We start from the raw sequence: 13,706 nt of genomic DNA, 5'->3' as shown, positions 1-13,706 counted from the left end.
TCCTTTCCCCGGTACAGTCCTTGTTAGTTCCAGCAGACATCTCAGGTGGTAAGCAGGGGCTTTCTCATGACTGGAAGCCTCTTTGTCCTGTTCCACCCCTTTTTATAGCTTTGGCACAAAACGGGAATCTTTTGTCTTTGGGTCCCCACCCCTCCTTCTAAAGGGAAAAGCACCAGGTTTAAGATGGATTCCAGTATCAGGTGACATGGTCACATGTCCTGCAAGACCCCAGCCTCCATTCTCCCTGGGCTGGCCCACACGTACCCAGGAAGGTTTGCAAGTAAACAAAGCCATGTACAGGTCACTGATTCTGACACACCCTTAATGGCTTCCACTTAATAGGTTTACCTCAGTGATACACGTTTGTCTCTTATTCTCCTGACTCCAGACCTAGTAATAACACATGCAAACAAATGGGGTGACCACACTCTGTAGATCACAAGCTTTGTAATGAGACCTTCCAAGAGACCCTTTGCATAAAGCATATTCCAGTTGCATCATATTCACAGTCATCAGCATATTTCCATAAAACATACAGAGTGCAACGTCACAGTGGGAACTGGAGTCAGACTGGTTTAACCCCCCCATGTGGACGCTCTTAGTTCTGTGTAAGGGCCTTTGTCCCGCTTAGTTTACATGGCTTGGGAAGGGGTTTGAGGTAAACTGAGAAAAAGACACAGTTGTTCTGGGATAAGTGTATCCCTTGTGGGGAGTGAAACCGGGGTAGCTACATCAGTGTAACTGTACCCTTCCCCTGTAGACAAGCCCTTCAAAGCCAGGTTAATCTCCTAAACTCTGCAAACAAAACTCTATTTATTTTTAAAAGCATCTGTCAAACTCTAACTGCAGCCTGTGTGCTCAAAAGCTAAGTGTCCCCTCTGCCGACCCATACCAGTGTCTCCTCCCCCCGTGCAATATTTAGATCTCATGCATGACAAGCACCCGACCAAACAAATATTTATTTGCTGGTTGCAAAGGCAGGGGGACGCCATAGTAATCTCCCTGCCGGTGTGGCTGGAGAATTGAGCCTCTGGCCAGCACCCGAAGTGGGTTAATGAGCAGCCACATGGCTCCTGCGCCTACAGAGAGAGCAATTAGCCTCTTTATACTTTGCTCCTGCTAGTTGAGGCTCAGTAATCATGCTAGCGCGCTTGCTCCTTCCCTTCTCCAAACGGAGGAATAGGGCAGGAGGCTATAGGGGAAACCACTGTTTCTTGGCTTTACTGAAAGCCATGATGGTTCCACAGTGTTTGGGCAGGGCCTCATGGTGCCAGGAGAGAAGGTGATTGTTGGAGGGCAGGGGAAGAAAGTTAATTGCAGAAAGAGGTGATTTGTCACCAAGAAATCACCAGATCCTCCATCTAGTGTCTTACATGCAGGGAAGCCCAGCGACTCCCAAAATGAATGGCCGACTTTCTGTCTCAGGACTTCGGTAGCCCCTCATCCCCATAGGCTGGGAGAGCCTGGCGGATCACCCCGATGGTGTCCTGTTCACTAGACCACCCTCCCTGCTGTAAAGGCCGCGAATCTGACCCCCTGGCTCTCACTGCATGGTGCCTTGCTCCACGATTAGTCCCATAGTCAGTGTGAGGGAAGGGAGCAGCATAGACCCCGAAAGGATTTGGGCAGCATGAAACGCAACACCCCAGAGCTAGTGTGACAAAGGGAGATCGCTAAGAAAACGCCAGTCCTTCCACGCCTCCTTGTGCTTTGCTGCAGATGACCTCAAGGCAGAGAACGAGGCCAGTCGGTAGCTTTCCTGGCGCATTTCTGAGGAGGAGTTTGATGCACTCAGCTCAGCGATCAGCCGCTGGAACAGGCCACACAGACACAAGGATGTGGATAGTCCCTGCTAGCCTGGGAACCTGCACAGCTCCGCCTCTTCCAGAGGAGAAATGCAGCCCCCAGCTACAAACCCTGCAGGAGGCTGGCTCAGAACAGAGTCCCAGTTCAACTTGTCTGTGTCCTCAGTCGGCCTCATCACCGAGTAACTGGGAACATGCAGGAATCGGCTGCCGTGTAACTCACAGGGCATGTTCTACTGGCTAATGCAGGGTCAGCCTGTTAGCCCCAAATGCAAACGCTTGTGCTCTGTCCCACTCGTACACACTCATGCCCACTATCTTTCTGTCTCACTATCCCAAACGCTCACGCGCATCTCACGTGCGCACGTGCTTCTTGTCTCTCCGGCACTGTTGTCCCGGCACTTGTTCTGTCTCCCACTCGTTTCTTTCACACCTGGGCTGTCTGTCACTCACACGCGTACTCTCCTGCCCTTCCCACCCCTTCTCGCCAAGGCCACATCTGGAGTGAAATCACCTCGCAGTTTACGCTGTAACGCTGGTTCGATTTCTGCACAGGATGGCAAAGCGCTGGGAGCCCTAGTTAAACTCCAACTCAGCCCTGACCAAATTCCGTTACCTGATGGAGCATCTTCGTATTTGCTTCCTGGTGTGAGCCTGGTGGGTTTTCATCCACGTATCCTGCCATCGATTCTGAATTCGGACACCCTCATTTCTCTCCCCTTAAAGGGGGGATTGGAGGGTCTGGTTCTACCTTGTAAGTTCTAGCAGCCTAAATTGGCGTCCAGAATTGCCAGGCAACTTAACCTGCCTTGCTCTGCTACAGTGTCTTGATTCTTTTGGGATTTAGTTTCCATAAATTGCTAAATTGTGGTTGCTTTTGGTGACAACACTGCCTTGTCCCCAACTGCTAAGGACACAAATGTTTAGGGCTATTATCTTTTGTGTATGTTTTTATCAGGACCGTGCAGGCATGCACCCACTGCTGTGCACTTCATTATTCAATGTTCACTGGGAGAAAGAAGACGGTGAATGGAAATTGCATGTTAGAGGCCTGTTAGGTTACAATGGGAGATGTGTCCTACCCGCGAATGTTTTTTTCCTAACAGCAGGAAATTTATTGTGTGTTTCTGAAGTCAGACATTTTGCCTGAAAGCGTCTTTTGAAAGTGACTTGGCTCATTTAATCAGCAAAGAGCCCTTATCTCAGCCTTGCAATGCAGCGATGTTGAAGCAAAATGATACCTCGGCTTGGATCGATTTGTATGCAAAGCAATTCAATGAAAGGCTGAAACCAGAGCTTTGCAACACACTCCCCCCCAAAATCTCACCTTGGTGGAGGTCTCTGGCTCTGGGGAGGCCAAATGATTTCAGGGCACCGTGTTCTTCTGGCAGCAGATGCTGGTCGGCACCCGCAGATGTAACAGATCCTCCTTCTCCACCTGTAGTCACTCACATCTATGTCCATCCCAGGCGGCTGGCTCTGCCCCTGGGCTCCGTTTGGGTCGGACTGGGCAGGGCTGAGTCGGCTGGTGTTATTTATTCACTAGTTTGTATCATGGTAGCACCTGAAGACTCCTGCCCCAAATTGCTCAGGGTCTAAATCAACAAGCCAGACACAAGGGTGGTTGGGCGGGGAAACAGCAACACAGCTAGGGGAAGAGTCACACAGCAGGTCAGGGTCAGGGACAGAGCTGAGAATAGAGCCCAGTGCCCTGCCCCTAGACCATGCTGTGTGTGTCCCTGTCCTCTCTGCAGTTCTATGTCACAGTGCTCCATAGGAAATCTCCCCCCCCCCCATGCCTCCCGGGACTTGCTTTGGGTTTCAGGTTTACACCATGGGCTCATCCAGAAACCCAGAGCTCCATGGGGGTCCCTTGAAATCCACTTGCCTCTGGGCTGCGCCTCAAACCGCCAGCCCCCAAACGGGCTGGCCCGTCCTGGGAACCTGGCCGGAGTGGGAGGATTGGAGTGGAAGCTGAGGCCGGGCTGGGTGGAGATATTACGGCCAGCACAGGATCCAGCCATGGGTTAATGGACTCTCCCTGAGCACAGACACCACCCCCAGGGGCAGAGGGAGCCCGCGCGGGCGGGGACTAGGCTGGGCTCATCTGGAGCAGGTTAGGTATCCCGAAGGACTGTCCAGAGCCTGAGGTTTGGAGAGATGCTCGGTCTAAGCTGCACTGCACCAGCAGCCAGCTCCCCTTCCTCCTGAGCCCCCGTGAGGAGCAGCTCAATGGATAAAAGCCAGGTGGTCAATCTGTTTAGCATATGCAGATTGAGAGGTGACTGGATCAGTGTGTAAGGAGCTTCCCAGGAGCAAACGCCAGGTTCTACAGAGCTCTTGAGTCTAGCCAAGAAAGGCAGACCAGACCACAGGCTGGGAGCTGGAGCCAGACAAATTCCAGTTAGGAATTCGGTACCATCTTTTAACCAGTTGGAACAACGTCCCCGCAGTGGTGAGTTCCCTGTCTCCAGGGGTTTGCAGATCCGGACTGGCACCTTTCTGGCAGATGCTTTAGTCAAATACACGTTACTTGGTTCAATGCAGGGGGAACTGGGTGAAATGTAATGGCCTGTGATGTGCAGGAGGCCAAACCAGCCCATCGCAGTGGTCCCTTGTGGTCTTCAACTCTGTGTATCTATGCAAATGAGGCATGGGACTGGAGAAAGAGGATCACCTTATCACATGGTGACTGGCCCCTTGAAGAGGGGGCAGGGTCCAGTGCACCTGGGCCGCCTAAAGGCAGACAGACATGCCCAGCTGCCTTCCCATAAGCCCCGCTGGGCAGCCCGCACTCAGCCACAGATGCTTCGTCACTACGTCGGTTTAGGCCCCGATTCAACAAAGAATCCCCACTCAGTGAAGCACTTAAATCCCGTTGACTTGGATGCTGTTCTGAGTCTGGGGCCAGGACTGTAAACTCTTCATGGCAGGTCCTGCCCTGCACAGGGGGTCTGAGCTGCACTTCACACTAAGTGGCCCAGTCTCAGCTGCGGCCTCCCAGTGCTACTGGCAAATAAATACAAGAGGGAAGGTTCTAGGAACACTCGTTTGCCTCTGCAATTAGCTGTTCCCCAGCTAATCACCAGGAGAGAAACCCTCACCCACACCCCCAGTGTGACTTTTTCCTTCCCTACTTTATGCTACTCTTTCATCTCCCTCTCCTTTTTCCTTCTGTCTCATGAGAGTCTGGTGTAAACTTGTGACCAGGGAGAGGCAGCTAAATGCAATGCCTTAGACAGCCTGATGCTGGTACGAGTTTGCCAGGTCTTGGAGTGGCTGATCAGAGCGGGTGCTGGGCCTGGGTTTCTCCAGAAGAGAGACTGCACCAGAGACCGAGGTTGTATTTTTTCTCTTTGCTGTTCTTTTCTCTCCCCTAACAAACTTCTAATTAGACGGGGGCTCACCTACCTACAGAGATAAAATGGCTCTAATTAGACGTTTGCAAAGCGCGTTAAGGCTCCTGAGCTGCAGAAGAACAAGGGATCCTTGCTGTTGGTCTCAGAGCAGCCTTTCCTTTCCTTCATCCCCCTCCTCCCCAGCCCTGTCTGTCTGTCTGTCTGTCCCTTCGTACATTGTTGCAGCATTGCGTGTGCTCTGACTTGACCTCTCCCTGGTCCCTTCCCTAGAACCAGGCGGAGGCGCATTACAAAGGCCACAAACACGCCCGGAGACTCAAAGCCATAGAAGCTGTGAAGAACAAACAGAAAACAGCAGTGGCCACCAGCCGGGACATCCCAGCAGACTTCCCTGCCACCCTGGACGTCAGCGGGGATCCCCACAGCACAGGTATGGCCATAGCCGCCCTCCCTGGCCCCGGACACCAGAAAGGGGATTTCCTGCACCCCTGGCTCTCGGCCGTCAGCTTGTACCAAACAGTTGCTCTTAGGGAGTAGGAGGTGGCCGAGTCTGTGCATCCCCTGCAGTAATAATTCCCCTGGGACGAACAGCAGCATGATACTCTTCACGTAGCTCGATAAGGAACTGCGCTGCTCTCCAGATATCAATTAACATCATGCTGGCATGGGTCAGAAACAACATCTGCCTGGCGACTGACAGCACCATGAGCAAGCAGGAGGCCAACAGGGTTGGGAACAGGCTGCAGGGCTCCTCCTTGCTTGGAGACTGGTTTGCCTGGGTCATTAGCTGTGACCCCTGTATGTGGGGAGCTGGGACAGCAGTCTGGCTCCCGGTCCACTGGTGTCTGTGTCCCGGCCTGCCCCTTGGGGGCACCTGTGGGGCCATCTACACTGCTGCTGGGGGTGTGACTGTGAGCCGGGTAGCCCTATGCCCGCTAGCCATGACTCTAGTGTGCTAAATGTAGCAGGGTAGCCATGGGGGCACAAGCTAGGCCCCCCAAGTACCAGCCTGCCCAAGGCTCTGGGTCTGTGTTCGGGCAGCCAGCCCAGCTGTCTTCAGCGCACTAGCTGGATCTAGCGTGTGTACATCTGTCCATGCCAGAAGTGACACCTCCAGGTGCGGTGTAGAATCACCCTAAGCCCAAACCCCCTCCCCACTCGCAGCGCTGATTGTCACCCAGCTGGTGGCCTGGCGATATATACCACAATCTCTACTGCAGTAGGCCAGGGGCCGGCTCCAGTCAGTGTCCCCCACTGCGGATGTGTCACACATTTCGCTCATCCCTCCCCCATCTTAGCCGGAAGGGTGAGAATAAGGGTTGCAAATGAGCAGACAAAGGGGGAAAGGCCCAGATCAGCCTTTAAAAGGGGGGGTCTGTCATCGTAACTGACAACTCTATTGTTAATTACCTGGCCTTCCTCAGACATCATGAAGGGCTGATTAAGCCCTGAACCGGTGCCAGTTATTTACAGTGGCCTCGCTCTGGGAAGCCATTGATTGTTAGGGGCTAATCAGGCTAAAGAGGGTCCTGATTAGTAATGCAATAAACTCCAGGTCATAAATGCACCCACTGCAAGGATGGCCAGAGCAAGTGGCACTTTCTTCCCTCCTGGTGCCTGAGTGTCGAGATCGCTTTCCTGTCCATGAATTGGAGCAGTAGAAACAGCCCAGCTGGGCTCCGTGTACTCCGTGTTGTTGTTCGTGGTAGCACCCAGCTGAGGATCAGGTCCCGTGGTGCTGGATGCAGTACAGATGTGAAGAAAGAGACAGTACGTGCCCCAGAGTCCGAACAGGGAGAAGATGCAGGTGGAGGGTGGGAACAGAGAAGGTGATGGGAGTACAAGACAGGGAGAGCTAATCGTCTGTTGGAGACAAAGGCTGGACTCGAGATGAAGGCACTGGTTTGGACTCTGATGATGTGGGTTCAGTTCCTGGCTCCTGTGTGATGCCGGGTGAGTCTCTCTAGGCTGCAGGCCCGTCTATAAACACTGCTGCCTTTGTCACTACGTCAGTTTAGGCCCCGATTCAACAAAGAATCCCCACTCAGTGAAGCACTTAAATCCCGTTGACTTGGACGCTGTTCTGAGTCTGGGGCCAGGACTGTAAACTCTTCATGGCAGGGCCTGCCCTGCACAGGGGGTCTGAGCTGCACTTCGCACAAAGTGGCCCAGTCTCAGCTGTGGCCTCCCGGTGCTACTGGCAAATAAATACAAGAGGGAAGGTTCTAGGAGCACTCGTTTGCCTCTGCAATAGCTGGTCCCCAGCTAATCACCAGGAGAGAAACATTCATCCCTTCCCATCTTTGGTTGAGGGGAGACACATGGAGCTGAGGAAGAGCTCTGTGTAAACGCAAAAGCTTCTCTCGCATCAACAGAAGTTGGTCCAATAAAAGCTCTGACCTCCCCCACCTTCTCTCTCTAATAGTCACTTGACAGACAGGCGGCCTTTCTTCAGAGCAGCTTTCACCTGCACCCAGGAGAAATTAATTATGATCTCAGGAAAGCACCGATTTCACTTGCTTGCAAAGAAGCTGGCGAGGGTCCCATTGTACCTTTCTGTTGAGGCACAAAGCAACGCACCCCGTTTGATCTGATTCAAAGGGTGGCTTTTTGAACCAGAGATAGCTGCTGTAGCAAAGGATGCATTTGCTGCTCCTGCTTGAACTCAGCATGCCAGATAACAGCTGAGTTATCCCACTAGGGCTCTTCCTTTCGTGTTGGAGGGAAGAGGCCGATAGAACAAGTGTCTCTCCCTGGAGCCAAGGAGGGATTGGAGCTAATCATGGCTTTTATGCCGCGGCCGGTTCTGATGAGCCGCAGATAAAAAGCGCTAATGGGAAAGGCCCTGGGTAAATCAGGATCCGTGAGGCAGGACCAGAGCATGGCTGTGATGTCATGGTGGGGCGGGGGCCTCGTCGCTCTTTGGAAGCCAGGAATTCTTTTCAAGAAAGGAAAACTTTCCCTTCTGTCTCTTTTGCTAGTTCAAGCCAACGGCCTCCTGGGGCTGAAGGAGCCGGACGCTGAGCGTAGCAGCCTCATGCTGACGCCCACCTCGGAGGAGTCCTCAGCCGAGCTGTCCGGCAGCGTCCCAGCCCTGGTCTCCCCGCCTGTTTCGGAGCTGTCAGAGGGCCCTTCGGATGCCGCCAGTGTGGCCTCTTTGCCAGCGCCGGGAGCTGAGACGCCAGCCACTGAATCGAGCAGCAGCGTCGGCTCAGCCCCTGACCGAGAAAAGGAAGGGAAGAAAAGCAAGCAGCACCTCTACTGCCCCACCTGCAAAGTGACGGTGAACTCGGCATCCCAGCTGGAGGCTCATAACACAGGTAAGGGACTCAGCCACTAGGCCGTGCCCTGGCCTCCCATGTGCCCCGTGCTAGCGAGGGCCCTGTGACGATACTTTCCCATAGCTTAAGGACTCCTGGGTTCTCTTCCGAGCTGTGTGAGGAAGTACAGCCCGGTGGTTAGACCAGGGGAGACTGGAAGTCAGAACTCCTGGGTTTAATGGTTAGAACAAGGGGGACTGAGAGCTAGGACTCCTGGGTTCTATGCCTGGCTCTGGGAGGGGAATGTGGTCTAGTGGTTGGACCAGAGCACTCCTAGATTCTGTACTTGATTCTGCCACTGACTGACAGTGTGACCTCAAGCAAGTCATTTACCTCTGTGACTCAACTGTAAACTGTACAAACAGAGCCATACAAACCTTGCAGGGGAATCGTGAGGGGTAATTAATATTGCTTTAATTAGAAGGGGTAAATTAAGGTGCTTTGCAGATAGTGGTGTTGGTATATCTAGCTCATGCCTGCAGGGGTGGATTTTAGCAAGGTCGAACGCTCTCCTGTTGTTCATGTCACTTAATTAAAGACATTTTCAGATACGGTTAATCAAGTAATTGGAGGATATTTGATACTCCAGAGTCGTTTTCCTGTAAGTTAATTTTCCGAAGTGACTTGGGCTCCAAAGTGTCTAAGCCACTTTTGAAAATAGAACTTTGGCTCCTAAGTCTAGTAGGGGCTTTTGAAAATCCCCCCCTCCATTTCTTCCCCTCCCCCACCCAAACCAGACACTTGCTCACATTTTTGTGTTTGCAAATTATGCACATCAGAAAAGACCACGACTCCGTGAAGCTGGGGAGGATTGTACATTCTGGGGGGCAGGGACAAGCTTTTGGTCCTGTGTTTGTCCCACCCCTAGTGCAATGGATTCCTGATCCGTGCCTGGGCTCTGAGGGGCTGCAGTAATACAAACAATAATAAAACATTGCCTGCGGAAGAAGCATGATTCCAACATTAGCAAAAGCTTCTTGTGCCTCAATTTAGGAGCAATTATCACCCACCTGGGGCACAGGTCGGGGGCTGTGAGCAGTAATTAGTTAACGCCTGTAAAGCAATTTGAATGTGAAAAATAAGCCCTGTTATAATGTTCCTTTCTGCTCTAGTATGTGGGAGGCTGAGAGCTGCGGATAGACACACACAGCATTAGGCATGCAGCTTTCCAGTTGGCATACGGCAAATTAGCCTCTTTCCGAATGCAGAAGAGTGGCAACAGACCTAGCCATGCTGCTAGTTTGGGGGCTGCCATCAGTGACCCTGTCTAATCTCTAGAATTACTTGGGGTTGAAAAATAACGCGGAATAAGATCACATTTACTGGGGTAGCCAGCGAGTGTTGGTTTGTTCCTTCACAGCTGCACTCCTCTGTAGCAATGGTGACACCTAGTGGCTTTTGAATCCCCTGCAGCTCCATGCACCTCTCTGAAATTTTTCTTCATGTGATGCTTAGAAACAACTACCCTGCAAACGAAATAGAAAAAACAAAGAACTACACCTGGGTTTAAAAGAGAGGGGCCCCCAAATTCAGTGAAAGTTGGAAATTAAATCGTCCAGCCCAGCGAACCCTCTGAAACACAGCCAGATTCTGCCATGGCAGTGCTCAGGAGCAGGAAGGTCAGCTAAGGACAGTGGCTCAGCTTAGCTGCAGACATGTCCTTTTGCTTTTGTCAGCTCAGCTTACAAATGTAGGAGCTGATTTGAGGAAAAAGAACCAACCAACAAACAAAATGTTCAGGGTTTTTTTTACTGCTATAGCAGAGAAGCCGGGCACAGAGTCAGTGGAGTGTCAGGTTCCTAGTTGGGAGCTTAACAGTAAAAAAAGGTGGGGAGTTGCTTTCCTGTTTATTTCATTTCAGTTGTTTATGGGGGGGTCTCTCTGAAAGGATTCGCACTCCCTAAGGTTTACCCCACTCCAGATGGCTGAACATGGTCTTTATAGGGGTTTGAGCAGGGGAAACTGGGAGCTAGGATTCCTGGGTTCTCTTCCCAGCTCTGAGTGGGGTGTGCAGAGTGCCTAGAGAAAGCGGGGGAATGGGAGTCAGGACTCCTGGGCTCTATCCCTGATTCTACCACTGACCTACTCTGTGACCTTGGGCATTGCTCCTCTGCTAGGCTACTGACAGCCACTTCCATGTACCTCCCTAGGCCACAGTTAATGCCGACACACTCCGTGATGCGCCCTAGTAAATGCTTGAAAGTGCAGTTTTGCCAAAGCTCTTTGTGGAGGGATATTCTCTGGCAACTAGCTGGACTGGCTGAGACATCCAGCAAGCCTCCGAGACTGGGGAAACCACATAGGGAAGGTCTTGAGAGCAAGCCAGCATGCCCTTCGGTTGAGTCAGTTTTCGCTGCTTGAGCAATAAATAAAAAGTCCCGGTCGAGGGTTTCTACGATGCCTCTCTGGAACTCTAGAAACGTAGGGGAAGGGGGGAAATGCTGCCGGGGGAGACATGGAATGTGCAGGATCTGCTGAGAAATCGTTCTGGAATAGAAATCACTGCCTGCAAAGAGGCAGCGTGGCCGAGTGGTGAGGGTATTGGATAGGGTTCTGTTCCCAGCTCTGACCTTGGACAAGGCCTACTCTGTGCCTCAGTTTCCCCACCCATAACATGGGGTAATGGTACTGCCCTTTTCGGTAAAGCGCTTTGAGATCTGTGAGGGAAGGCCTTGACAGAAGAGCTACTGAGCAGCCCTGCCTCTGGAGCAGGCATGTCCACACAGCCCAGCCCATTCTGGGGCCAGACCTGTGCTTTCTGCATGCGCAGGCCTCGCCTGCTTGGAGCCAGGTCCCACTAGCTCAGTCCGTGGCAGCTGTACCCGGTCAGCCGAAAGGGCAGAGCTGAAAAGAGACAGGGGTTGCCTGCCCCGGGGCCGTGCTGAGCTGGTCCCAGCTGCAGCCGGGAGTCACACACGCACCCTGGGCCGAGCCAGTAGGAGCCCCCTGGAGCTAGCCCGAGTTAGGAATCACTCTGTGTAGATCTTACATTCCTCTCCCCTCTGGGAGCATTGCTGAGCTTGGCTCACTCCCCCCCCCCCCCCCGGTTCTGATTTTTTAGTCCCGCCAGCTCTTGAGCTCTTGGCAGATCTCCTGTTTTATGTAAAACCTGCAGCATGCGGTGTCTGAAGGCCGGTGAAGCCCTTAGTCTAGCGTGAGGGAGAGCTCAGACCGCAGGCTGGTGGACGTCACGCAGAGGACACTCAGCAGAGACCCAGTCTCTTTGGGGCCTGGAATCATCCCCTTCAAAGCCAGCCCCGTCTTCTCCTATTACACATGCCCAAGATCAAAGCAGGCTCAGTGCTTCTGTCCAGAACCTGAGCCCCAGGAGGATGCGAGAGCTTTGCCTAATGGCTCAGAGATTGGGCCCAGGAAGGAATGCTGAGCTAGCCAGCGCTGTGACCGCCGACACCTGGGGGAGCGAGAGATCCCAGAAACGACCTCTGCTCATAGTGACTCTGACACCACATGCTGGGCACCAGGTGTCAGGCTGCAAGGCACAGGGGGCAGAGAGATGCCCTTGTGCAGGGAGGAGAGCCCAAGAGACAATTTCCTCTGGCTCCTAGACCTCCCTTAGAGCCAGATCCTCCAGCAATTCCAGTTCAGACTCTTATACTGTCAGGGATTATAAACTGGCCCTAGAGGTTTTGCTCTGAGCTTGGCCGTGGAACATCACACGGGAGGTTCGGATTCTGGGCTTTGGCAGCTGTTTTACTAGCTTGCTCTGAAGTTCTGCTCCTGGGTGATGTCTAATGGGTGGATTTCTCATTAAGGGACAAACGTCCGAGCTCTGAGAACAGGGATTGTTTGTGCTTTCCCTGGCAGCCGCCAGCTAAGTGCTGCGAGCCACTGGGCTTCAGAGTCAGGAGACCCGACTCCTATCCTGGCTCAGTCACCGACCCATTGTGTGACCTTGTGCAAGCCCCTTTCCTGCTCCGTGCCTCAGTTTCCCCTCCCACCCCGTGTCTGTTGTGATTATTTAGTCTGTAAACTCTTCAAGCCAAGGGCCATCTCTCACTACGTGTATTGGGGCCCCAGTGTCAGCTGGGGCCAGTACCTGCTAATTGAATGCAAATAGTAGTGACAAACACTGCCGGCTGCCTGCCAGAAAGTGACTAGAAGCAGGAAACTAAATCTGAACAATGAGCAGGACAGAAATAACAGCTTCCCAGCGGGTGGAAAACCCCTACGATTGATTAAATTAACCACATGAGATGGCGCTAATGTAACACCAGAGCTCGAGTCCTACCGGCACGCTCTGAGAGGCCGGTCTGGCACTTTTGGGGGAGCCAGAATAGTGGAGTGCGACACTTCTGGTCGTTGTGTTCCCCCAGCACTCACCCACTGTATAACACCCTGGCAAAGAGTCTGGCGTCCCCCTCTAGAATCGAGTCCATGGAGGGGAACAGCCTACCACTGCTACCAGCGAGGGGAGTTAGTCCTGTAGCAGGGGTCTATGTTCCTCAGTCCGTACAGGGAGAGCGGGTGGGGTGGGGAGAGTCTTACATGAGTAACGCCGCAAGCAGCAAGATTTCCAAATGCGTCTTGCGCCTCCTCCGGAATACTGCGTTTTTCAGCGGTGTCTTAATCCAAACGCGGGCCGCGTGATCCCTTTGCTGAGGGTCTGTCGTTTTTCCTCTGCCATCCAGGGGCCAAGCACAAGTCTATGCTGGAGGGTCAGACCACCCAGATGCGGCGGGGCCGGGGCAAGGTCATCCCCAGGGCGGGGCACAAGTCCAAAAGAATTGGCAACAAGGGCAGCGTCCACATCCAGAACAAGGCATTCCGTTGCCAAGTGTGCGAGATCTACGTCAACTCGGAGACCCAGCTCAAACAGGTGATACCTCCAGCTCTCCCACCTGCGGGGAGGGGGGGGCTTTCTCCTTGGCCTCTCCCCTCGCTGGGCAGGGGCACGGGGTCAGTCTCAGCACCCAAGCCCCTGAGGTTTTCATGAGTGCCAGGGGGTGGGGAGGGTCCTGCCCCACAGCCCCCCAAAACATCCTTAGGGGGTCGCTTGGCAGGATGATCCGTGCGCTCCCAGATCCCCCAGAAAAAAGCCCCCACTGCAGATGGCACCTTGCAAAGCGCAGTTCTGTGGTGCAGTGGGGGGGCGACGAATCCCTTTGCCTGGGCCCGGTTGCTCCTCCCCTCCAGGGGAAGAGAACAACACTTGCTGTTTTCATGAGGTTTGCAGAGCCGGGGTGGAGGGGCTGGGTGGCTGG

General features: G+C 53.2%; 1 protein-coding gene across 6 annotated transcripts in view; it reads left to right on the top strand.

The window, feature by feature from the left end:
- The window catches only part of LOC140904058 (zinc finger protein 385C), a 195,057-nt gene that overhangs the window by 174,942 nt on the left and 6,409 nt on the right, over positions 1-13,706 (top strand). For all 6 annotated transcript variants that reach the window (XM_073326288.2, XM_078850756.1, XM_078850755.1 and 3 more), the window contains 3 exons: positions 5,435-5,594; positions 8,146-8,484; positions 13,134-13,321. In XM_073326288.2, the coding sequence (XP_073182389.1) occupies positions 5,435-5,594; positions 8,146-8,484; positions 13,134-13,321 (687 nt within the window). The remainder of the gene's footprint in view (positions 1-5,434; positions 5,595-8,145; positions 8,485-13,133; positions 13,322-13,706) is intronic.

The sequence above is a fragment of the Lepidochelys kempii genome, chromosome 27 (genome assembly GCF_965140285.1).
Source record: "Lepidochelys kempii isolate rLepKem1 chromosome 27, rLepKem1.hap1, whole genome shotgun sequence".
In the NCBI taxonomy this organism is placed as follows: domain Eukaryota; kingdom Metazoa; phylum Chordata; order Testudines; family Cheloniidae; genus Lepidochelys; species Lepidochelys kempii.
Note: the sequence above shows the minus strand (reverse complement) of the source record. Positions and strands in the feature narration are given on the sequence as shown.